The following is a 24801-nucleotide window of genomic DNA, read 5'->3' on the forward strand; positions in this document are numbered from 1 at the left end:
CTGACAAATTAAAAAACAGGAGAAAACCGAGGGGGCATGTGCTCTCTATGGGCATCTGCTATACTTTGCATGGGATTTGTGCAGTCATGAACTCTGTCCCAATATCCACACTTGCATACTACTTAGTATGTGGTGATTGTAATGAACATATGTAACAGAGTTAAGAATATGCCGTAAGCTTGAAATGTCAGGGATGGAGCCATCCAATCGGTACCTTTTGGGTGGCTCAACATGTTGGAACGTTGTCATGTGCATGCGAAGCAGGATCACTGGTTTGAGCACAGTATGGGGCAGTCTGACAGTGGAGGAAGGTAAGCTGTTAACAGTATGCGGTCCCCGTTACACATTGTTCCTGTACCCAAGAATGCAAAAGTAACTGAACTATATGACTACCGCCTCGTAGCACTAACTTCGGTGATCATGAAGTACTTTGAGAGACTAGTTAACGATACTATCACCGCCATCTTACCTGTCACCCTAGACCCACTTCATCAACCTGGCCAAGGCTTTCGACTCTGTCAATCACTGTATTCTTATCGCCAGACTCAACAAATGACTGCCTCTCCTGGTTCACTAAATACTTCTCAGATAGAGTTCAGTGTGTCAAATCGGAGGGCCTGTTGTCCGGACCTCTGGCAATCTCTATGGGAGTACCACAGGGTTCAATTCTCGGGCCGACTTTTCTCTGTATATATCAACAATGTCACTCTTGCTGCTGGTGATTCCCTAATCAACCTCTACGCAGACGACACCATTCTGTATACATCTGGCCCTTTTTTGGACACTGTTAACAAATCTACAAACGAGCTTCAACACTCCTTCCTTCCGTGGCCTCAAACTGCTCTTAAACGCTAGTAAAAGTAAATGCATGCTTTTCAACCGATCGCTGCCCGCACCCGGCCGACTAGCATCACTACTCCGGGCGGTTCTGACTTATGTGGACAACTACAATATGTGAGAATATGTGGACAACTACAAATACCTAGGTGTCAGGCTAGACTGAAACTCTCCATCCAGACTCACATCTACAATCAAAAATGTAATCTAGAGTCGGCTTCCCAATTCACGACAACGCCTCCTTCACTCACGCTGCTAAACATACCCTTGTAAAACTACAAAATAGCCTCCAAATCTACTCAGCAAACTGGATGCAGTCTATCACAGTGCCATCCTGTTTGTCACCAAAGCCCCATATACCACCCACCACTGCGACCTGTATACTCTCGTCGGATGGCCCTCACTACATATTCGTCACCAGACCCACTGGCTCCAAGTCATCTATAAGTCTTTGCTTGGTAAAGCTACACCTTATCTCAGCTCACTGGTCACCATAACAACAACCACCCATAGCAGCGCTCCAGCAGGTATATCTCACTGGTCATCCCCAAAGCCAACACCTCCTTTGGCTGCCTTTCCTTCCAGTTCTCTGCTGCCAATGACTGGAATGAATTGTAAAAATTGCTGAAGTTGGAGACTTATATCTCCCTCACGATCTTTAAGCATCAGCTATCTGAGCAGCTTACCGATCGCTGCAGCTGTACACAGCCCATCTGTAAACAGCCCATCCAACTACCGACCTCATCCCCATATTGTTTTATTTACTTTTTTGCTCGCCAGTATTTCTACTTGCACATCATCTGTACATCTATCCCTCCAGTGTTAATTTGCTAAACTGTAATTACTTTGCTACTATTGCCTATTTATTGCCTTACCACCTCACGTCATTTGCACATACTGTATATAGACACTTTCTATTGTGTTATTGACTATGTTTGTTTAGTCCATGTGTAACTCTTGTTGTTTGTGTCGCACTGCTATGCTTTATCTTGGCCAGGTCGCAGTTGAAAATGAGAACTTGTTCTCAACTAGCTTACCTGGTTAAATAAAAATGTCAATATGCTTACCGCCCAAATAGGTCCACAGACGATGCAATCGCCATCACACTGCCCTATCCGATCTGGACAAGAGGAATACCTATGTAAGAATGCTGTTTATTGACTGTAGCTGAGCATTCAACACCATAGTACCCTCTAAGCTCGAGGCCCTGGGTCTGAACCCCGCCCTGTGCTGGACTTCCTGACGGGTCGCCCCAGGTGGTGAAGGTAGGAAACAACATCACCAGCCTCCTGAGTGGCGCAGTGGTCTAAGGCACTACACCGCAGTGCTAGCGGTGCCACTAGAGATTCTGGGTTCGAGTCCAGGCTCTGTCGCAACCGGCAGCGACCGTGAGACCCATAGGGCAACTGCACCACCCACAACCGCAGGGCTGCACAACGCATCACCGGGGGCAAACAACCTGCCCTCCAGGACACCTACAGCACCTGATGTCACAGGAAGGCCAAAGAGATCATCAAGGACAACAACCAAACGAGCCACTGTCTGTTCACCGAGCTACCATCCAGAAGGCGAGGTCAGTACAGGTGCATCAAAGCTGTGACAGAAGCTGTTTTTCAGACTCTCTATCTCAAGGCCATCAGACTGTTAAACAGCCATCACTAACATTGAGTGGATGCTGCCAACATACTGACTCAAATCTCTAGCCACTTCAATAATAAAAAATTGGATGTAATAAATGTATCACTAGTCACTTTAAACAATGCCACTTTATATAATGTCTATATACAGTGTGTGTACTCATCTCATATGTATATACTGTACTCTGTACCATCTACTGCATCTTGCCTATGCCGCACGGCCATCGCTCGTACATAAGTTATGTACATATTCTTATTTATCCCTTTATACTTGTGTATAAGGTAGTTGTTGTGAAATTGTTAGATTACTTGTTAGATATTGATGCACTGTTGGAACTAGAAGCACAAGTATTCCGCAACGCCTGTTTTTGCTTTGTCATTATGTGGTATTGTGGGGAAAAACTATTTAATACATTTTAGCATAAGGCTGTAACGTAATAAAATGTGGAAAAAGTCAAGGGGTCTGAATACTTTCCGAAGGCACTGTAGGGACATGGTCACATTAAGAAAAGAGATACATTAAGAAAAGAGATACAGAAACCCACAGTATGTAATAGAGCCAGAGGTACAGTTGAAGTCTGAAGTTTACATACACTTAGGTTGGAGTCATTAAAACTTGTTTTCAACCACTCCACACATTTCTTGTTAAACTATTGTTCTGGCAAGTCGGTTAGGACATCTACTTTTTGCATGAGACAAGTAAGTTTTCCAAAAATTGTTTACAGAATGATTTTCACTTAATTCACTGTATCACAATTCCAGTGGGTCAGAAGTTTACATACACTAAGTTGACTGCGCCTTAACAGCTTGGAAAATCCCAGAAAATGATGCCATGGCTTTAGAAGCTTCTAATAGGCTAATTGACATAATTGGAGGTGTACCTGTGGATGTATTTCAAGGCCTACCTTCAAACTCAGTGCCTCTTTACTTGACATCATGGGAAAATCAAGAGAAATCAGCCAAGACCTCCAAAGAAATTGTAGACCTCCACAAGTCTGGTCCATTCTTGGAAGCAATTTCCAAATACATGAAGATATCACGTTCATCTGTACAAACAATAGTACGCAGCCGTCATACCGCTCAGGAAGGAGATGCGTTCTGTCTCCTAGAGATGAACGTACTTTGGTGAGGAGTGCAAATCAATCCCAGAACAGCAGCAAAGAACCTTGTGAAGATGCTGGAGGAAACAGGCACAAAAGTATCTATATCCACAGTAAAACGAGTCCTATATCAACATAACCTGAAAGGCCGCTCAGCAAGGAAGAAGCCACTGCTCCAAAACCGCCATAAAAAAGCCACGGTTTGCAACTGCACTTGGGAACAAAGATCGTACTTTTTGGAGAAATGTCCTCTGGTCTGATGAAACAAAAATAGAACTGTTTGGCCATAATGACCATTGTTATGTTTGGAGGAAAAAGGCGGAGGCTTGCAGGCCGAAGAACACCATCCCAACCGTGAAGCACGGGGGTGGCAGTATCATGGTGTGGGGGTGCTTTGCTGCAGGAGGGACTGGTGCACTTCAGAAAATAGATGGCAACATGAGGGAGGAAAATTGTATGTATATATTGAAGCAACTTCAAGACATCAGTCGGGAAGTTAAAGCTTGGTTGCAAATGGGTCTTCCAAATGGACAATGACCCCAAGAATACTTCCAAAGTTGTGGCAAAATGGCTACAGGACAACAAAGTCAAGGTATTGGAGTGGCCATCACAAAGCCCTGACATCAATCCCATAGGAAATGTGAGGGCAGAACTGAGAAAACATGTGCGAGCAAGGAGGCCTACAACCCTGACTCAGTTACACCAGCTCTGTCAGGAGGAACGGGCCAAAATTCATCCAACTTATTGTGGGAAGCTTGTGGAAGGCTATCCGAAACATTTGACCCAAGCTAAACAATTTAAAGGCAATGCTACCAAAATACTAATTGAGTGTATGTAAACTTCTGACCCACTGGGAATGCGATGAAAGAAATAACAGCTGAAATTAATAATTCTCTACTATTATTCTGACATTTCACATTCTTGAAATGAAGTGGTGATCCTAACTGACCTAAAACAGGGAATTTTTACTATGATTAAATGTCAAGAATTGTGAAAAACTGATTGTAAATGTATTTGGCTAAGGTGTATGTAAACTTCTGATTTCAACTGTAATATAGAGCTGTGTGTGTGAGTTAGGGAGGATTCATGGAGTCCAGATCCCAGGTTCATGGAATGCTTCCAGATCTACAGCAGAACCGGCATCCAAGTGCATTTAAAACGCACATAAGCGACATATAATCAACTTCCTATACCTAATAATTTACTTACGAGGCCCCATCTAACAGAGGAGAGATAAGAAATTAAGATTATGGCCGTAGAGCTGCAAGCCTACTTGTGTAATTAATGATTCAGGATGCTAGCACCTCGCTAATCGGGGGGGATAAATCTCTGGGTGGAGGGTGGACTCCTTCCCAGACCACTGAAAACAATATATTTATGAGGCTGTAAAAAGAGAAGGCACTCGGTGGTGGGTTCCTTCCTAGTCCTCCATCATAAAGCACCACCACAGACCAGGCAGAATAGGAGCGATGGGGAGGGGGGAAGAGTGGGGGGACAGCAGCCTGGGAAAATGTGTTTGTTGTGGGGGGATGCTGGTGGCTGGATGGGGTTAACACACACGATGTCATCATTGACCTTCCAACAGACATGCTTCAAGAGACTGAAAGAACACTATTCAACTACGAGGATAGTTCCCCCTGTATTTTTTTGTGGTGCAAGTGGCCATTGGAATGGTCACTTAAAGACAGTAACATTTCTTTAGTTTAAAAGTTGTGTTTGCAAACCCATGTGTCTCAGTGTCCTAGGGCCAAATGGGCCACAATGAAAATACAAGTTAGTGTGTAAAAATAAATAGATTTCTAACAAAAGTAAAGGGGCTGTGACAGTCTTGGAATTTGAGATTACGGTAATTGGCCAGGCCATTGTACACAGTCGCCAACATAACCATCACTTTTTTACATGGCTATGCTTCTTCATGAAAACCTACTTGAAACAAGCCATTACACATCGTTAATATCATGGCATTCCATTATGATTATTGAGGTTATTACTTTTAAATATTAAAAATAGACAAATTAAGAAATGGCAGGTTTGAAAGCAACTGTCGTATTTTCATATTGACACAACATTAAAGGATTCAAAATAAAGATGTATGCCTACTCTGTCCTTGTCTGTTGGCTTTTCTGCATATAAACAAATACATATCGATCCCATTGAAATTAACTCTGATTGGTTTTCTCCCTGTTATTTTTTATTTGACCTTTAATGAACTTGGCAAGTCAGTTAAGAACAAATTCTTATTTTCAATGACGGCCTAGTGGGTTAACTGCCTTGTTCAGGGGCTCAATGACAGATTTTTACCTTGTCAGCTCGGTGATTCAATCTTGCAGCCTTCCGGTTACTAGTCCAACGCTCTAACCACTAGGCTACCTGCCACCCCAGACATGCTTCAAGAGACTGAAAGAGCACTATTCGGAAAAATGTGCATAATGTCACAAACCCTACTGCTGCGGTCATTCGATGGCAGTGACACATTTTCTTCAATGAGAGGACATTGTAATGAGAGACATAATGTAGCCTAAGCTACTGAAAACAAGCCTTTTACAAGATTACATCATGACTGGAGAGTCTGAATCTTATGAAAGAGACGGAGTCCAGACAGGCTAATTTAGGAAACTTTCTGAATAGAAATATAGGCCTATTGAGAGAATCAACAAACGCACACATGCACAGCCCCATAAAAGCACCCATCAATCAAAGCCAATATCAGACACAAGCAAATATTATTTTTTTACTTAAAAGGTATTAAAAAAATCTAGGCCTACCTTAGGCTTCCCTGAAAGTAGGCTATAAGATAATTAATTGACAAAGTATAAAGGGGGACAGCTATGCTATAGTATGAAGATGAAATTGACTACTAAAAGAGAAACAATAACACGCAACATGTCCAAAGCTTATTTATTAGCGACACTGATTATCGAGGGGGAGATTGTTGGAAAGACTTTTAAAATACTGTGAGGAACTATTATAATTTGAATGGATGTAAAAAAAAAGATTAAAAATTAAAAGGGCTTTACTGACTTACTGTGTGTGTGAGGTAATAAAAAAATGACTGAGAAGCCCAGCGGGGCACTTTTGAGAAGCAGGCCAGGTACTTGTACGCGTGATTAGGCGTGCACGCTCCGTCAACATTAACAGGATAGAAAACCCAGACACATGATCAACATAATGGAGCTGGAGAAGAAGTATGATGTTTTACAGTCCCTTAACCAAATGTGCTATTGTGTGTTTTTTATTCACGTCATTTGTAACTTTTTATAACCAGAATAGAAAGAGGAGTGGGAGGTCCCAACAAGCAAGACGACAAGTGTCTAGTTTGAGAAACAGACGTATCAAAAGTCCTCAACTGGCAGCTTCATTAAGTAGAATTCAACGTCAACAGTGATACTGCGACTCTGGGATGCTGGCCTTCTAGGCAGAGTTCCTCTGTCCAGTGTCTGTGTTCTTTTGCCCATCTTAATCTATTATTTATGTTGGCCAGTCTGAGATATGGCTTTTTCTTTGCAACTCTGCCTAGAAGGCCAGCATTCCAGAGTCGCATCTTCACTGTGGACATTGAGACTGGTGTTTTGCAGGTACTATTTAATGAAGCTGTCAGTTGAGGACTTGTGAGGCATCTGTTTAGCGTACAATCATTGCATAATAATCCAGACAAACTACAAGAACATATACCCTACCAACGGAACATTAAAAACTGTAATATCCTATGTTTTTCCAAGTAGTGGCTGAACGACATGAATAACATACAGCTTGCAGGTTTTTACACGTTTTCAGCAGGATAGAACAGCAGCCTCTGGTAAGACAAGGGGGGGCGGTCTATGTATATTTGTAAACAACAGCTTGTGCACGAAATCTAAGGAAGTCTCAAGGTTTTGCTCGCCAAAAGTAGAGTATCTCATAATAATTTAGAGAACAAACTATAGAGAGTTTTCATCTATATTCTTCGTAACTTTCTATTTACCACCACTAACCGATGCTGGCACTAAGACCGCACTCAATGAGCTGTATATGGCCATAAGCAAACAGGATCGCGCTCATCCAGAGGCGGTGCTCCTAGTGGCCGAGGACTTTAGTTTTCTTCGCGGAAGTTAGAGTAGCAGTGACCCAGTGTATTGCCATTTGGAACACGTGACAGATACTGATATTGAGCATTTCCGGTCACAACTGGCAGACTTGTTTACGTGTTGCTGTGCGTTTTGTTGCTAACCTTACTTTGCTACCTGACAACTTTACGGTTTCTACTTTTTAATTACCGTTTATATTTTTAGTTTTTCACTCACTCAACTTTTCTTCATTTAACTTTTTCCACTCCGGACGCTTTATCTGGACGTGGTTCGTCAGGACCTTCAACAACCGAAGCTAAGTAGTAACATTGACATGATGCCTTCTAATTGCAGTCGCTGTACTCATAATATACAGGAGAACAATCGCCTTACGGCGAGGATAGCTGTGCTGCAAGCCCAGCTTCAGACGCAATCGTTAGGCAAGGGTAATTTCAGTGTAGGAAAGGATGAAACAGCATCTGTGCCACCAGTAAGTACAGATAGTAACGTTAGTACAAATCCCCTCGCACGGTCCCCGCAGCCAGACAACTTTCTCATGGCTTCTGAAGGGAAATGCTGTAGGAATGCTCAAATCGGTGTCGCTCCTTCAGCCGACAGAAACTTTCAACCGGTTTTCCCCATTAAGCAGCGAGTCGGAGTCTGAGGCCGAGCCTTCTCGTCTCTACTCCTCCCATTACGAAGCTTCCCACCATTAGCTCTGACAAATTGAAAACCCTAGTCATTGGCGACTCCATTACCCGCAGTATTAGACTTCAAATGTATCATCCAGCGATCATACACTGTTTACCAGGGGGCAGGGCTACCGACGTGAAGGCTAATCTGAAGATGGTGCTGGCTAACGCTAAACTGGCGAGTGTAGAGAGTATAGAGATATTGTTATCCACGTCGGCACCAACGATGTCAGGATGAAACTGTCAGATCACCAAGCGCAACATAGCAGCAGCGTGTAAATCAGCTAGAAAGATGTGTCGGCATCGAGTAATTGTCTCTGGCCCCCTCCCAGTTAGGGGGAGTGATGAGCTCTACAGCAGAGTCTCACAACTCAATCGCTGGTTGAAAACTGTTTTCTGCCCCTCCCAAAAGCATTTGTAGATAATTGGCCCTCTTTCTGGGACTCACCCACAAACGTGACCAAGCCTGGCCTGCTCAGGAGTGACGGACTCCATCCTAGCGCTCTCATCTTATCTACCAACAAAGACAGGGCTCTAACGCCTCTAGCTCCACAATGAAATAGGGTGCAGGCCAGGCAGCAGGCTGTTAGCCAGCCTTCCAGCTAAGTGGAGTCTGCCACTAGCACAGTCAGTGTAGTCAGCTCAGCTATCCCAATTGAGACTGTGTCTGTGCCTCGACCTAGGTTGGGTAAAACTAAACATGGCAGTGTTCGCATTAGCAAACTCACTAGGATAAAGACCTCCTCCATTCCTGCCATTATTGAAAGAGATCGTGATACCTCACATCTCAAAATAGGGCTACTTAATGTTAGATCCCTTACTTCAAAGGAAGTTATAGTCAATGAACTAATCACTGATCATAATCTTGATGCGATTGGCCTGACTGAAACATGGCTTAAGCCTGATGAATTTACTGTGTTAAATGAGGCCTAACCTCCTGGTCACACTAGTGACCATATCCCCCGTGCATCCTGCAAAGGCGGAGGTGTTGCTAAAATTTATGATAGCAAATTTCAATTTACAAAAAAATGTTTTCGTCTTTTGAGCTTCTTGTCATGAAATCTATGCAGCCCATCCAATCACTTTTTATAGCTACTGTTTACAGGCCTCCTGGGCCATATACAGCGTTCCTCATTGAGTTCCCTGAATTCCTATCGGACCTTGTACTCATAGCAGATAATATTCACATTTTTGGTGACTTTAATATTCACATGGAAAAGTCCACAGACCCACTCCAAAAGGCTTTCAGAGCCATCATCACCTGTCACAGTCATACTCTGGACTTAGTTTTGTCCCATGGAATAAATGTTGTGGTTCTTAATGTTTTTCCTCATAATCCTGGACTATCGGACCACCATTTTATTACGCTTGCAATAGCAACAAATAATCTGTTCAGACCCCAACCAAGGAGCATCAAAAGTCGTGCAAAAATTCTCAGACAACAAAGATTCCTTGATGCCCTTCCAGACTCCCTCTGCCTACCCAAGGACGTTAGAGGACAAAAATCTGTTAACCACCTAACTGAAGAACTCAATTTAACCTTACGCAATACCCTAGATGCAGTTGCACCCCTAAAAACTAAAAACATTTCTCATAAGAAACTAGCTCCCTGGTATACAGAAAATACCCGAGCTCTGAAGCAAGCTTCCAGAAAATTGGAACGGAAATGGCGCCACACCAAACTAGCTTGGAAAGACAGTACCGTGCAGTATCGAAGAGCCCTCACTGCTGCTCGATCATCCTATTTTTCCAACTTAATTGAGGACAATAAGAACAATCCAAAATGTATTTTTGATACTGTCACAAAGCTGACTAAAAAGCAGCATTCCCCAAGTGAGGATGCCTTTCACTTCAGCAGTAATAAATTCATGAACTTCTTTGAGGAAAAGATCATGATTATTAGAAAGCAAATTACGGACTCCTCTTTAAATCTGCGTATTCCTTATAGGCTCAGTTGTCCTGAGTCTGCACAACTCTGCCAGGACCTAGAATCAAGAGAGACACAAGTGTTTTACTACTATATCTCTTGACACAATGATGAAAATAATCATGGCCTCTAAACCTTCAAGCTGCATACTGGACCCTATTCCAACTAAACTACTGAAAGAGCTGCTTCCTGTGCTTGGCCCTCCTATGTTGAACATAATAAACGTCTCTCTATCCACCGGATGTGTACCAAACTCACTAAAAGTGGCAGTAATAAAGCCTCTCTTGAAAAAGCCAAACCTTGACCCAGAAAATATAAAAACCTAAAATCGGCCTATATCTAATCTTCTATTTCTCTAGAAAAGGCTGTTGCGCAGCATCTCATTGCCTTCCTGAAGACAAACAATGTATACGAAATGCTTCAGTCTGGTTTTAGACCCCATCATAGCACTGAGACTGCACTTGTGAAGGTGGTAAATGACCTTTTAATGGCATCAGACCGAGGCTCTGCATCTGTCCTCGTGCTACTAGACCTTAGTACTGCTTTTGATACCGTCGATCACCACATTCTTTTGGAGCGATTGGAAAGCCAAATTGGTCTACACGGACAAGTTCTGGCCTGGTTTAGATCTTATCTGTCGGGAAGGTATCAGTTTGTCTCTGTGAATGGTTTGTCCTCTGACAAATCAACTGTAAATTTCGGTGTTCCTCAAGGTTCCGTTTTAGGACCACTATTGTTTTCACTATATATTTTACCTCTTGGGGATGTCATTTGAAAACATAATGTTAACTTTCACTAAGCGGATGACACACAGCTGTACATTTCAATGAAACATGGTGAAGCCCCAAAATTGCCCTCGCTAGAAGTCTGTGTTTCAGACATAAGGAAGTGGATGGCTGCAAACTTTCTACTTTTAAACTCGGACAAAACAGAGATGCTTGTTCTAGGTCCCAAGAAACAAAAAGATCTTCTGTTGAATCTGACAATTAATCTTAATGGTTGTACAGTCGTCTCAAATAAAACTGTGAAGGACCTTGGCGTTACTCTGGACCCTGATCTCTCTTTTGACAAACATATCAAGACTGTTTGAAGGACAGCTTTTTTCCATCTACGTAACATTGCAAAAATCAGAAACCTTCTGTCCAAAAATGATGCAGAAAAATGAATCCATGCTTTTGTTACTTCTAGGTTAGACTACTTTCCGGCTACCCGGAAAAAGCACTAAATAAACTTCAGTTAGTGCTAAATACGGCTGCTAGAATCCTGACTAGAACCCCCAAATTTGACCATATTAATCCAGTGGTAGCCTCCCTACACTGGCTTCCTGTTAAGGCAAGGGCTGATTTCAAGGTTTTACTGCTAACCTACAAAGCATTACATGGGCTTGCTCCTACCTATCTCTTTGATTTGGTCCTGCCGTACATACCTACACGTACACAAGACGTCACAAGACGCAGGCCTATCTCTTCAGTGGGTCATATGTAGTCTGGCCCAGGAGTGTGAAGGTGAACGGAACGGCTCTGGAGCAACGAACCGCCCTTGCTGTCTCTGCCTGGCCGGTTCCCCTCTTTCCACTGGGATTCTCTGCCTCTAACCCTATTACAGGAGCTGAGTCACTGTCTTACTGGTGCTCTTTCATGCAGTCCCCAGGAGGGGTGCGTCATTTGAGTGGGTTGAGTCACTGATGTGATCTTCCTGTCTGGTTTGGCGCCCCCCTTGGGTTGTGCCGTGGCGGAGATCTTTTTTGGGCTATACTCGGCCTTGTCTCAGGATGCTAAGTTGGTGGTTGAAGATATCCCTCTAGTGGTGTGGGGGCTGTGCTTTGGCAAAGTGGGTGTGGTTATATCCTTCCTGTTTGGCCCTGTTCGGGGGTATCATCGGATGGGGCCACAGTGCCTCCTAACCCCTCCTGTCTCAGCCTCCAGTATTTATGCTGCAGTATTTTATGTGTCGGGGGGCTAGGGTCAGTTTGTTATATCTGGAGTACTTCTCCTGTCTTATCCGGTGTCCTGTGTGAATTTAAGTATGCTCTCTCTAATTCTCTTTCTTTCTCTCTCTCGAAGGACCATGCCTCAGGACTACCTGGCATGACTCCTTGCTGTCCCCAGTCCACCTGAAAAAAAACTAAAGTAGGAAGCACCAGTGACTCGGTCAATAAAAAAGGTGGTCAGATGAAGCAGATGCTAAGCTACAGGACTGTTTGCTAGCACAGACTGCAATACGTTCCGGGATTCTTCCGATGGCAGTCACTGGCATCGATGACATCGTTCCCACAGTGACTGTACGTACATACCCCAACCAGAAGCCATGGATGGCAGGCAACATCCACACTGCCACTTTCAAGGAGCCCGGAAGCTTATAAGATATCTCGCTATGCCCTCCGATGAACCATCAAACAGGCAAAGCGTCAATACAGGACTAAGATTGAATCGTACTACACCGGCTCCGATGCACGTCAGATGTGGCAGGGCTTGCAAACTATTACAGACTACAAAGGGAAGCACATCCGCAAGCTGCCCAGTGACACAAACCTACCAAATGAGCTAAATTACTTATGTTTGCTTCGAGGCAAGTAACACTGAAACATACACACGACTGTGTGATCACGCTCTCCATGGCCTTGAGCAAGACCTTCAAACAGATCAACATTCACAAGGCCAGACGGATTACCAGGACATGTACTCTGAGCATGCGCGGACCAACTGGCAAGTGTCTTCACTGACATTTTCAACCTGTTCCTGACGGAGTCTGTAATACCAACATGTTTCAAGCAGACCACCATAGTCCCTGAACCCACGAACACTAAGGTAACCTGCCTAAATGACTACCGACCCTGTAGCACTCACGTCTGTAGCCATGAAGTGCATTGAAAGGCTGGTCACGGCTCACACCAACACCATTATCCCAGAAACCCTAGACCCACTCCAATTTGCATACCACCCAAACAGATCCACAGACGATGCAATCTCTATTGCACTCCACACTGCCCTTTCCCACCTGGACAAAAGGAACACCTATGTGAGAATGCTATTCATTGACTACAGATCAGCGTTCAACACCATAGCGCCCTCAAAGCTCATCACTAAACTAAGGACCCTGGGACTAAACACCACCCTCTGCAACTGGAACCTGGACTTCCTGATGGTCCGCCCCCAGGTGGTAAGGGTAGGTAACAACACATCCGCCATGCTGACCCTCAACACAAGGGCCGCTCAGGGGTGCATGCTCAGTCCCCTCCTGTACTCCCGGTTCACTATGACTGCATGGCCAGGCACGACTCCAACTCCATCATTACATGTTCCGATGACACAACAGTGGTAGGTCTGATGACCGACAACGACAAGAGGGAGGAGGTCAGAGACCCGGGCGTGTGGTGCCAGGACATCAAGACAAAGGAGATGATTGTGGACTACAGGAAAAAGGGGACCGAGCACGCCCCCCATTCTCATTGACGGGGCTGCAGTGGAGCAGGTTGAGAGCTTCAAGTTCCTTGGTGTCAACATCACCTACAAACTAACATGGTCCAAGCACACCAAGACAGTTGTGAAGAGGGCACGACAAAACCTATTCACCCTCAGGAGACTGAAAAGATTTGGCATGGGTCCTCAGATCCTCAAAAGGTTCTACAGCTGCACCATCGAGAGCACCCTGACTCGGCTTCCGATCGCAAGAGGCACTACACAGGGTAGTGCAAATGGCCCAAGCTTCCTGCCATCCAGGACCTCTATACCAGGCGGTGTCAGAGGAAGGCCCTAAAAATTGTCAAAGACTCCAGCCACAGACTGTTCTCTCTGCTACCGCACCAATTCTAGGTCCAAGAGGCTTCTAAACAGCTTCTACCCCCAAGCCATAAGACTCCTGAACATCTAGTCAAATGGCTACCCAGACTATTTGCAGTCCCTTCCAACCCCACCACCTCTTTACACCGCTGCTACTCTCTCTTGTCATCTATGCAGTCACTTTAATAACTCTACCTACATGTACATACTACCTCAACTAACCGGTGCCCACACACATTGACTCTGTATCGGTACCCCCCCTGTATATAGTCTTGCTATTGTTATTTTACTGCTGCTCTTTAATTACTTGTTATTTTATATATCTTATTCTTATCAGTATTTTTTTTTAACTGTATTGTTGGTTTGGGGCTTGTAAGTAAGCATTTCACTGTAAGGTGAATACCTGCTGTATTCAGTGCATGTGACTTATACAATTTAAATTGTAAAAGGAGTAAATTAAGAAAGTTTAATAGACGGACTAAGTTAGCAAATAAACACTCACTATTAGGTAAAGTTTATTTGCATGGAACTGAAGTGGTAAAAAAATAAAATAATGCAGGCCTATTCAAAAGGGTTTGACTTATTTCATTTTCATGACGGTCTACATCCATAACCGTCAGTTGCACGGTTATTCAATTCCCGTCACAGCCCTAGTTATTGTAAAGACAGTACAGTATGAAGATATCTAGAAATCCCGATCACGCTTGTAGGCAATGTTGGCTAGCTGAGCTCATGCATAGAACCACGTCATCGGGTCTAACGGTCGTCTCGCGCCGAACTGCGCACGTGCAGTCCATCAAAGGCACTCAACATAAAGTCGTTTTTGAGGACAAATACATTTAATCTACTTACATTTAATCTACTGCTACTGACTGACTTTTCGAACTGGTTAGACATCTGAAGCTGTGGAAGACCAATAAACATGAACTGCCAGATCCCGACAGTTTTTCTTTTCAAAGTGACTTTGAGATTCTTGTTTGTAATGAAGAACGCTATATAAAATACATTTATTATGATTATTTAAAAAAATGTTTTCGCTAATTCCAAAAAGCTTATGGAGCACGTGTACATAGGAGAGAGAAAGAGAGAGCGAGAGAAAGATCGCAAAAGAGGGAGTAAAGAGAGTGGCGAGAGAGGAGAATGAGCATGAAGAGAGGATGGGACGGGGGGGATAAAATGGAGAAGAAAATCAGTGTGGCGAGAGAGAGGAGAAAGGAAAGAGAGAGAAAACAGATAGAGACGACTAAGACATTGCCTCTCTCCCCAGTGTGTTTCCCCAGGGCCCAGTGCTGTGCTGAGCCAGCCCACAGCTTCATCCCTCTAATAGCCATGTCTAATGCCAGAGCCTTGGACGTTTTGTCTGCAGAGCTAAGGTATCAGCGGCAGGTCAGAAGGTAACACTGTTTACACGATAGTTTCCTAAAGCACTTGTGGTGACCCGCTGGTGTGAAAGTTGACTTTTGCTTGGCCTTTGTGGCGGCCCGAAGAATCGACACATTAGCCACAGCGGACTGGGCGTGAATGGAGCTGTGGTGGGGGGTCCCGGTGGCCCCCGGCAGGACCCTCAGCGGGGGCCCCATTAGCCGCGTCATCACAGTTCATTCAAGCAAACTGTAAGAGTGTCAGCGACATTCCCACACAAAGACGCACTTCTTTACACAGTCTATAAACATGCTTCCCCCCAGCCAATTCATCGCACGGTGACACCCCTGATAAAGGCTCTTCACAGGGACCGTTCTCACTGAGGGAGGGGGGGGGGGCTATCAGTCAGGCCTTCGTAGGGCCACACAAAGACAGGGTCAGCCGCTAATTTATAACATGGTCCTTAACTCTGCTCCCAGGCCCCCTACCGCAGCTGCACAAAGCACCTGGAGCACATTCCTCTCTCTCTCACACACACGGTTTAGTTATTCTCTCTTACATGGTAATATAACTCTACACACACCCCAAAAAATATTCTTGAGAGTGATCGACAGACAGTTCATCTGAGTTGTAATAGACAGGCTGTTAGGATTACACTCTTCAACTGGGGGTCGATGTCAATACGAGATTGACAAGATGACTTACCATGACTTGGCAAGTCAAATTCAACTCAACAAAACTCAACGGTACAATGCAAAAGCCAAATGCAGAGTCATCCATTGTAAGTGTGATTTTGAGAATTTGGGAGAATGTTAACATTGTGAAGAATGTGCTTTTTGACATCTGGCTCAATGGGACAGGGGAGGACCCATGATGTGACCTGTGACTCCCAGGGGCGGTCGCTCCCTACAAGCCCCCATGAACCACTTCACCCACCCTACCCAACTCTCCCAGTTGAGTCAGGCCAGAAGGGCGGTGTTGGTAGGGTGTCGCGGTCACACAGAGGTTAAAGGATAAGCCAACCCAACAACGTCAAACCCCAAGAATTTCTAATAGGGACCCCAAAAAAAAACACGAAGGAAGGTTGTGGGCCACTGGATCTGGTGGAGTTCTGCAGACTGGTATGGGTGGAGATACAAGCCTGTTCAATCTCTCCTCAGCAGTGGTTCACACCTGCCAGATACACTATGGGAGCCACTCAGTCCAAAAATCTTACAGCCTGTGAACCAATAATAGCACCTTGTTTCTGCCGATCTCTATTCTGCAGGAACATAACTAGGTAAATGGCTGTAGCCAATACACAGTACTTAATTGTTGAAGGTACTTTAATTCCCATCGCTGCAGAGCTAATAGTAGCTACTTGCTTATGAACTAGTCCTATACTGGGAGAGAGAGGTGGAGACTGACTGGGGATTAACCCCTGCTGCCCCAGCCCTCCCAGGGTGAGGAGGCAGTTCACAGAGTCACACACTGACACCCCTCTCACCCTAGTACCCCCCATGAAGGGCTATATATGGGCCCTAGCAGATCCACTAGCCCCTAAACACAACCCAAAGGCGAGCACATGCTCCCCTCTCAGTCTCTACTGAATGACATGAAGCAGCATCCTCAGTATTCTCTGTGCCACACAAACACACAGGTCACAGCAGGTGCTTGCATGCACAGCCAATTAAGTCATAAGCATAAACGCTGAGTCAATCAGATGCTCTAAAAAGTAAATAAACACAAATTAATTCACCACACCTCCACTTAAACACTCATTCATACATTTTGTCTGACATGCGCACACACACACACACACACACACACACACACACACACACACACACACACACACACACACACACACACACACACACACACACACACACACACACACACACACACACACAACCCTGTCTAATAAATTAATCCGGCTTTTATGGAGGATCTCCCTGCAATTATTCAGTCCTCCTTCCAGCTGAACATGTCTATTGCCTGGAAACAGGCTCTTCTTTCCCTCCTCTTTCAGCCCGTTGTTCTGGGAAAAGCCTAAAGGGAAACATTTAGATTGGAGGGCTCTTTGAGATGCTCTGACAGTTGACTGATGACCGTCCATAAAATGACAATGAATTGCTGTATGGTGGCCAGTTCGGCCCACTGCTTCCCCCTGGGAAACTAATTGCCCTGAATTGTTAACGGCAACATTATTTTTCTGCCAATCATTGCTTTTCAATGGCCTGAAAATGAGCATGAAACCAGCCTTTTCAGCAAACAAAACAGTTCAATGTCTCCAATGTTGATCAAATTAACTTCAGCTGTGTGACAATGGACTATATTTGTGTGAAAATAATGGCGGGGAACAAAGGGGGTCTTCATGCCAGGATTTCACAGTTGTAATGTAAAAGTGTTCTCTCCTGAACTGGGACAGCCACTCTGAAAGGGGAAGAATAAAAAAGGAACACAACACGATTTTTGGGGGAAAGAAAAGAATGGTGTTGATTTTATCTCATGGCTATCTTTTCACATGGCTCTTGGCAGGCTGCTTCCCATCCTCTTGGCTAGGGCCCTGACTTCTGAATTAGCACATCATCCCAGTGTCCTCCTTACATCACTAGTCCTTGGCGGAACAAGTTGGCATTTTACAACACACAGAATCTAAAGCATGAATCTCACTGCCAATAGACTGTTGATAGGTACTTATCAAAAGTAACAGTCAGTATCTCGTGTGGCCACCAGCTGCATTAAGTACTGCAGTGCATCTCCTCCTCATGGACTACACCAGATTTGCCAGTTCTTGATGTGAGATGTTACCCCACTCTTCTACCAAGGCACCTGGAAGTTCCCAGACATTTCTGGCGGGAATGGCCCTAGCCCTCACCCTCTGATCCAACAGGTCCCAGACGTGCTCAATGGGATTGAGATCCGGGCTCTTCGCTGGCCAAGGCAGAACACTGACATTCCTGTCTTGCAGGACATCACACATATAACGAGAAGTATGGCTGGTGGCATTGTCATGCTGATGGGTCATGTCAGAATGAGCCTGCAGGAAGGGTACCGCATGAGGGAGGAGGATGTCTGCTCTGTAACACACAGCATTGAGATAGCCTGCAATGACAACAAGCTCAGTCCGATGATGCTGTGACACACTGCCCCAGTCCATGATGGACCCTCCACCTCCAAATCGATCTCGCTCCAGAGTGCAGGCCTCGGTGTATGAAGGCCAACAAGTTCAATCTTGGTTTCATCAGATCAGAGAATCTCGTTTCTTATGGTCATAGTCCTTTAGACGCCTTTTGGCAAACTCCAAGCGGTCTGTCATGTGCCTTTTACTGAAGAGTGGCTTCCATCTGGCCACTCTACCATAAAGGCCTGATTGTCCCATCTCTATACCAACCTTCCAGAAGGAAAACCATCTCCACAGAGGAACTCTCGAGCTCTGTCAGAGTGACCATTGGGTTCTAGTCACCTTCCTGACCAAGGTAAAGGTGTCTGAACACTTTCCAAACGCACTGTATAAAGTATATTAAACATCTAATGGTTCAAATAGTGTAAAAGCAAGTGAGCTGGTTCTACTCGTTTTGGTACATTTCTGGTGTTTTGTGGAGGAAATGAGTGTGTCAAGAATAACACGTCAGCCCTCTTACACAGATAGACAGGCTAGAAATGGTTCAACAATTTTTTTTTTGTTGTGAAGCTTGCATTCAATTGCCACACCCTGTTGCATACAAAAAGCTTCCATTCTCCCGGTCACGAGGGGATTCATGGCCAATTTAAGACTATTAATCGTCAAACGTTAGGTTACTTTATTTGTCACTTAATAGACAGTCTATTTTGTTTTACCTCTTAAGATTGGAAAACTTAAATTTATGAAGTTGAACATGTGCTCATTATGACAGAATGTACACATTTTGTGAAATCAAAAGGTTTTTTGGACCAAGTTACACTTGATGGAATGACCCATATATCAATACTTCCTTATAGGAAAAAGGGGCTGTAAAGGGTCTCATGAGGAATCATTGTTACAATGCCTTCAGAAAGTATTCACACCCCTTGACTTTTTCCACATTTTGTTGTTACAGCCAGAATATAAAAATGATTACATTTGGATTGTTTTGTCAATGGCCTACACACAACACAACCTAATGTGAAAGTGGAATTATGTTTCATTTCAAATGTATATTTACAAAAAAAAAAAAAATGAAAATCAGAAATGTCTTGAGTCAATAAGTATCGCACCCCTTTGTTATGGCAAGCCTAAATAAGTTCAGGAGCAAAAATGTACTTAACAATTCACAAAATAGGTTGCAATAATAGTGCTTAACATGATTTTTGAATGACTGCCTCATCTCTGTACCCCACACATACAATAACTGTATCTGTCCCTCAGACGAGCAGTGAATTTCAAACAGATTCAACCACAAGTGAGGCCAGTGAGGTATTCCAATGCTTCGCTTAGAATCAAAACTACAATGCAGTTCAAGAAATAGAGTTAAGATAATAATTACTACATACACTACTGTGATTTTTTTTTTTAAGTAACAAGAAACTTACAACAATAACAGAAGATACAGGTACCAAGTCAATGTGCAGAGGTACAGGTTAGTAGAGGTAATTTGTAAAGTTACAATGCATAGATAATAAATAGTGAGTATCAGCAGTGTAAAAACAAATGGGGTGGGGGGGGGTCAATGCACAGTTGAAGTCGGAAGTTTACATACACCTTAGCCAAATACATTCAAACTCAGTTTTCACAATTCCTGACAATTAATGCTAGTAAAAAATTCCCTGTCTTAGGGCAGTTAGGATCACCACTTTATTTTAAGAACGTGAAATGCCAGAATAATAGTAGAGAGAATGATTTATTTCAGCATTTATTTATTTCATCACATTCCCAGTGGGTCAGAAGTTCACATACACTCATTTAGTATTTGGTAGCGTTGCCTTTAAATTGTTGAACTTGGGTCAAATGTTTCAGGTAGCCTTTCACAAGCTTCTGGCCCATTCCTCCTGACAGAGCTGGTGTAAGTGAGTCAACTTAATGTTGGAGTTGTGCTTGGCCACACAGGCGTGAGGGAACAGGAATTACAGGAGGGGACTAAGCACGCATCCCTGAGGGACCCCAGTGTTGAGGATCAGCGTAGCAGATGTGTTGTTGCCTACCCTTACCACCTGGCGGCGACCCATCAGGAAGTCCAATCTCCAGTTGCAGAGGGATGTGTCTAGTCCCAGGGTCCTTAGCTTAGTGATGAGCTTTGTGGGCACTACGGTGTTGAATGCTGAGCTGTAGTCAATGAACAGCATTCTCATATAGGTGTTCCTTTCGTCCAGGTGGGAAAGGGCAGTGTTGAGTGCGATTGAGATTGTGTCATCTGTGAATCTGTTGGTGCGGTATGTGAATTGGAGTTGGTCTAGGGTTTCCAAAATTATGGTGTTGATGTGAGCCATGATCAGACTTTCAAAGCACTTCGTGGGTACCAACGTGAGTGCTACGGGGTGGTAATCATTTAGGCATGTCACCTTCACTTTCTTGGGCACAGGGACTATGGTGGTATGTTTGAAACTTGTAGGTAGTACAGACTCAGTCATGGAGAGGTTGAAAATGTCAGTGAAGACACTTGTCAGTTGGTCCGCACATGCTTTGAGTACACGTTTCAGTAATCCGTCTGGCCCCGCGGCTTTATGAATGTTGACATAAGATATTATCTTTTTTAATGTCCCGTTGGTAGGAAAGTCTTAATTGTAGATCATCCAGTTTGTTTTCCATGATTGCACGTTGGCCAATAATCAGCCAATTCTTACAAGGCACCCCGCCCTCCTCCTTTTTCTCAGTCTTTTCTTCACACTGATGACGGGGATTTGGGCCTTGTCTTGACAAAGCAGTATATCCTTCTTGTCGAACTCATTAAAGAAAAATTATTTGTCCAGTTCGAGGTGAGTAATCACTGGTGGCAGCAACATTATGTACATATTGAGATACAAACAATGCGAAAAAACAAACAAAGTAGCAGTCGGTTAGGTACCCATAAAACGGCTGCAATCCCCTCCGGGGCCATTATTCAAAGAGAACCTATTGGTAGATGGGTAACAATTAAAAAAGCAGACATTAAATATCCCTTTGAGCATGGTGAAGTTGTTAATTACACTTTGGGTGTATTGATTCGCCATCCAGTCACTACAAAGATACAGGTGTCCTTCCTAACTCAGTTGCTGGAGAGGAAAGAAACTGCTCAGGGACTGCACCATGAGGCCAATGGTGAAGTTTAATGGCTGAGAAAACTGAGGATGGATCAACAATATTGTAGTTACTCCATAATACTGACCTGTTTGCAACAAGGCACTAAAGTAATACTGCAAAAAATGTGGCAAAGTAATTCACTTCTTGTCCTGAATACTAAGTGTTATTCTTGGGGCAAATCTAATACAACACATTACTGAGTACCACTCTCCATATTTTCAAGCATTGTGGTGGCTACATCATGTTATGGCTATCCTTGTAATCATTAAGAACTGTGGAGGTTTTCAGGATAAAAAATAAACGTAATGGAGCTAAGCACAGGCAAAATCCTAGAGGAAAACCTGGTCCAGTCTGCTTTCCACCAGACTCTGGGAGATGAATTCTCCTTTCAGCAGGACAATAACCTAAAACACAAGGCCAAATCGACACTGGACTTGCTTACCAAGAAAACAATGAATGTTCCTGGGTGGCAAAGTTCCAGTTTTGACTTAAATCTACTTGAAAATCTATGGCAAGACCTCCAAATGGTTGTCTAGCAATACGCATATGAATAAACAGAGTAAATAATGTTAGGTGCCATTTGATGCTCATATTTCAGTCTTCAAAGGGGATGGTGTTGAGGAATAAAAACAAGCATGGAGGGTTTACATTTCAAACAGGCTCTCATGAAGTTGCTGGCCCCACATCAGCCGGAGACCAGAGGAGTGCCTTTTTGATGTGACTCAATGGAGAGGTTTGGCTGGCTAAATGCTGTTCCTTCTTATCATTGTTCCCTGGAGGCCTTGAAGGGCTTTGGAGATAAACACTGTTTAGCAGTTAAAAGGGCCACAGAGGAAAGGGCTTATCAGATGTGTTTTCAATGGGCCGTAAGCTGCAATATTAGCCTGGGCCCGAGATAAGGGAAGGGGCAAAGGTTGGGCCCAGCCATGAAGCTTGCTCCTTAGGGCTAGATCACTGACCAGGCTCCTGCACCAGCAGCCCCTCTGGATCTCAGCTGGTGTTGTCCACTCCCCCTCCCCACAATGAGAGATTAGAGCTCAGAGAGAGGGAGGGAGGGAAAGAGAAGGGGCCTTGGCTATAGATATTCACCCTTTCCCTTCTCTCTTTCTGGGGTAGGAGTCAGAGTTAGGACAATGGCCAAAAAGATGGTTCCCAACCGGCCTCTGAATGGGAACACTGTTGGTGGTAGCACTTCATTCAAAGCCGGGCCTGGGCACATTGTCTTCCCCGATCGGCGGAGGAGAATGGAGTTCACTGGTGGCTGCCAAAAGGTTAGCAGCCCCTGTGAAAGGAGCAGCACATTATTCACTGCCCCTAACAGAGCCCAGAGCCTTTTGTATGCCTCCCCCCGCCCCAGCCAGCTTCTTTCACTCTCTCTGGCAGTCCGGATCTGCGCCCGAGTGTTTCCCCAAAGTGAGTGGTTGAGGCGCGATGCCCCCACCCCCCCTCTCCTTCACCCCCTGCATGAGATGCCAGCCTAGCCGGAACATAGGCCTACACCTCCCACCCATCCCACAACCCATCCCCCTAGGTTACCCCTCCCACCTCCCGGAAAAAGGAAAAAAATACCCTGCCATTGTCACCTTTTAATGATATGTCCCAGGAATTACCAGCAAAGGATACCTTCTGAGCACAAGGGGATTTAAAAGAGGGGAGCGTGGAAACTGCCACTCACCAGCCCAGCGCTATTCAACCTCCAGCAGAAAATGTGACATTTAGCCGTATTTACGAGACGACTTTAAAAAAAAATCAACTTCAAGAGCATGACCAAAGCTGAGAAAATATGGTCAAAACCCTCAACGTAAGCAACAAGAAAGGTCCTTTTGAAACTGCATTACACCGATAAATCCATGGAAATTATGGCTTCATAAAAATTGCAAAAGCTGTCATATTCCTCAAACACCCCCACTTCCCTGTCCATTAAACGCAGAACATTCTTTCATCAAATGAAAGAATCAAGGAGAGGGTAAATATGAGCTTTGAAATGCATAAAACACAGCTCGTAATTCACGAGGTGTCAAAACCCTTCATAATATATGCCGGCCATATGTACGCAGTGATTCAAAGTGGAAGGAGGTGAAAGATGCTGTGCATTCAGATTTGATTTCATTGGTGGGGGTCACATAATGCAGGGCTGCTTACATAGCTTCTACTCAGTGTTAGCATGACCAGGTAGTGAGCAGGGGCTGCTTTAACACACTCCATCATCCGGCTCCACCGTAAATGGAGATCACATAAATCACATTAGCATGTTAGCTGGAACGGCTCCCACTGTTTGCTTAGTGGGGTCTTGGGTGAAGGATTCTCTGCCCCGGCAGAGAGGCGAGTGTGTTGCTCAGGGTCGAGTGGAAAAGAAGAACGGAGAGGATGGTGAGAGGAGAGATGGTGAGATTGGTAAAGGAGAGAGGAAGAGGGTGCTGAGAGGGTGGTTGGAGATAATGGTGAGATGAGCGATGAGCGAATGGGTGAGAGGAGAGTGCCAGTCACCTGTCTAAAACAAAGCCAAGGGCCTTCTGTCTCATCCCGGAGTAGACAGAGGGGCTCTTCTCCCGGGCCAGTATGTTGGAGGCATCGTGGAACAGGTGGATGTTGACCAGGTCAAAGGCACTGTGGGAGAGACCGAAAGACCAGGATATTTGAGTTTGAGACACATGAATCACATGATTGACCCCGTGGTCTGTGGACCAGTGCTATACATTTGGTTCTGTGAATGGAGCAGTTCGTTTAATTTGCCTGGTTGCCCTACAGGCTGAGTGACATGTCCACTTTACTCCTAGTGGTGCTAATGCTGCTAAGCATGTCTCATTGATCCACTATTGACTATATATCGATCTCTGTAAATGAGAGTGGATGTCTCACCTCAAGACGCTTCTCCTGCTGACAAACTTCTAAATATATAGGTAAAATGTCCCTCTCATCCGTGTCCCTCGCTCCCATCCCTGTCAATCTCCCTCTCGCTCTCTCATCCCCGTCCCTCTCTCGGTCTCTCCCTTCAGGTCCCTGTCCCGCGTCATGCCTGTCTCTATTAGAGTGTTACCGTTTCAGCCCTTTTTGTTCTCATGTCATCCTTCTATTCGATTACAACCCCCTCCCTCCTCCATCCCTCCCTCTCAAAACGTTTGTATTCATCTCACACAGGTTCAATTGCATGTAATGTTTTCTGTCATCTGTCATATGCAACTGCTTGGCTAACGAGATTACGCCTAA

The 24801-nt window shown here is 44.5% G+C and overlaps 1 protein-coding gene across 2 annotated transcripts in view; it reads right to left on the reverse strand.

The window, feature by feature from the left end:
- Nucleotides 1–24801, reverse strand: part of LOC109888952 (inositol polyphosphate-5-phosphatase A-like) — a 261099-nt gene that overhangs the window by 72813 nt on the left and 163485 nt on the right. For both annotated transcript variants that reach the window (XM_031823382.1, XM_031823381.1), the window contains exon 8: nt 24082–24201. In XM_031823382.1, coding sequence (XP_031679242.1) covers nt 24082–24201 — 120 coding nt within the window. The remainder of the gene's footprint in view (nt 1–24081; nt 24202–24801) is intronic.

The sequence above is a fragment of the Oncorhynchus kisutch genome, linkage group LG4, assembly GCF_002021735.2.
Source record: "Oncorhynchus kisutch isolate 150728-3 linkage group LG4, Okis_V2, whole genome shotgun sequence".
Classification (NCBI taxonomy): domain Eukaryota; kingdom Metazoa; phylum Chordata; class Actinopteri; order Salmoniformes; family Salmonidae; genus Oncorhynchus; species Oncorhynchus kisutch.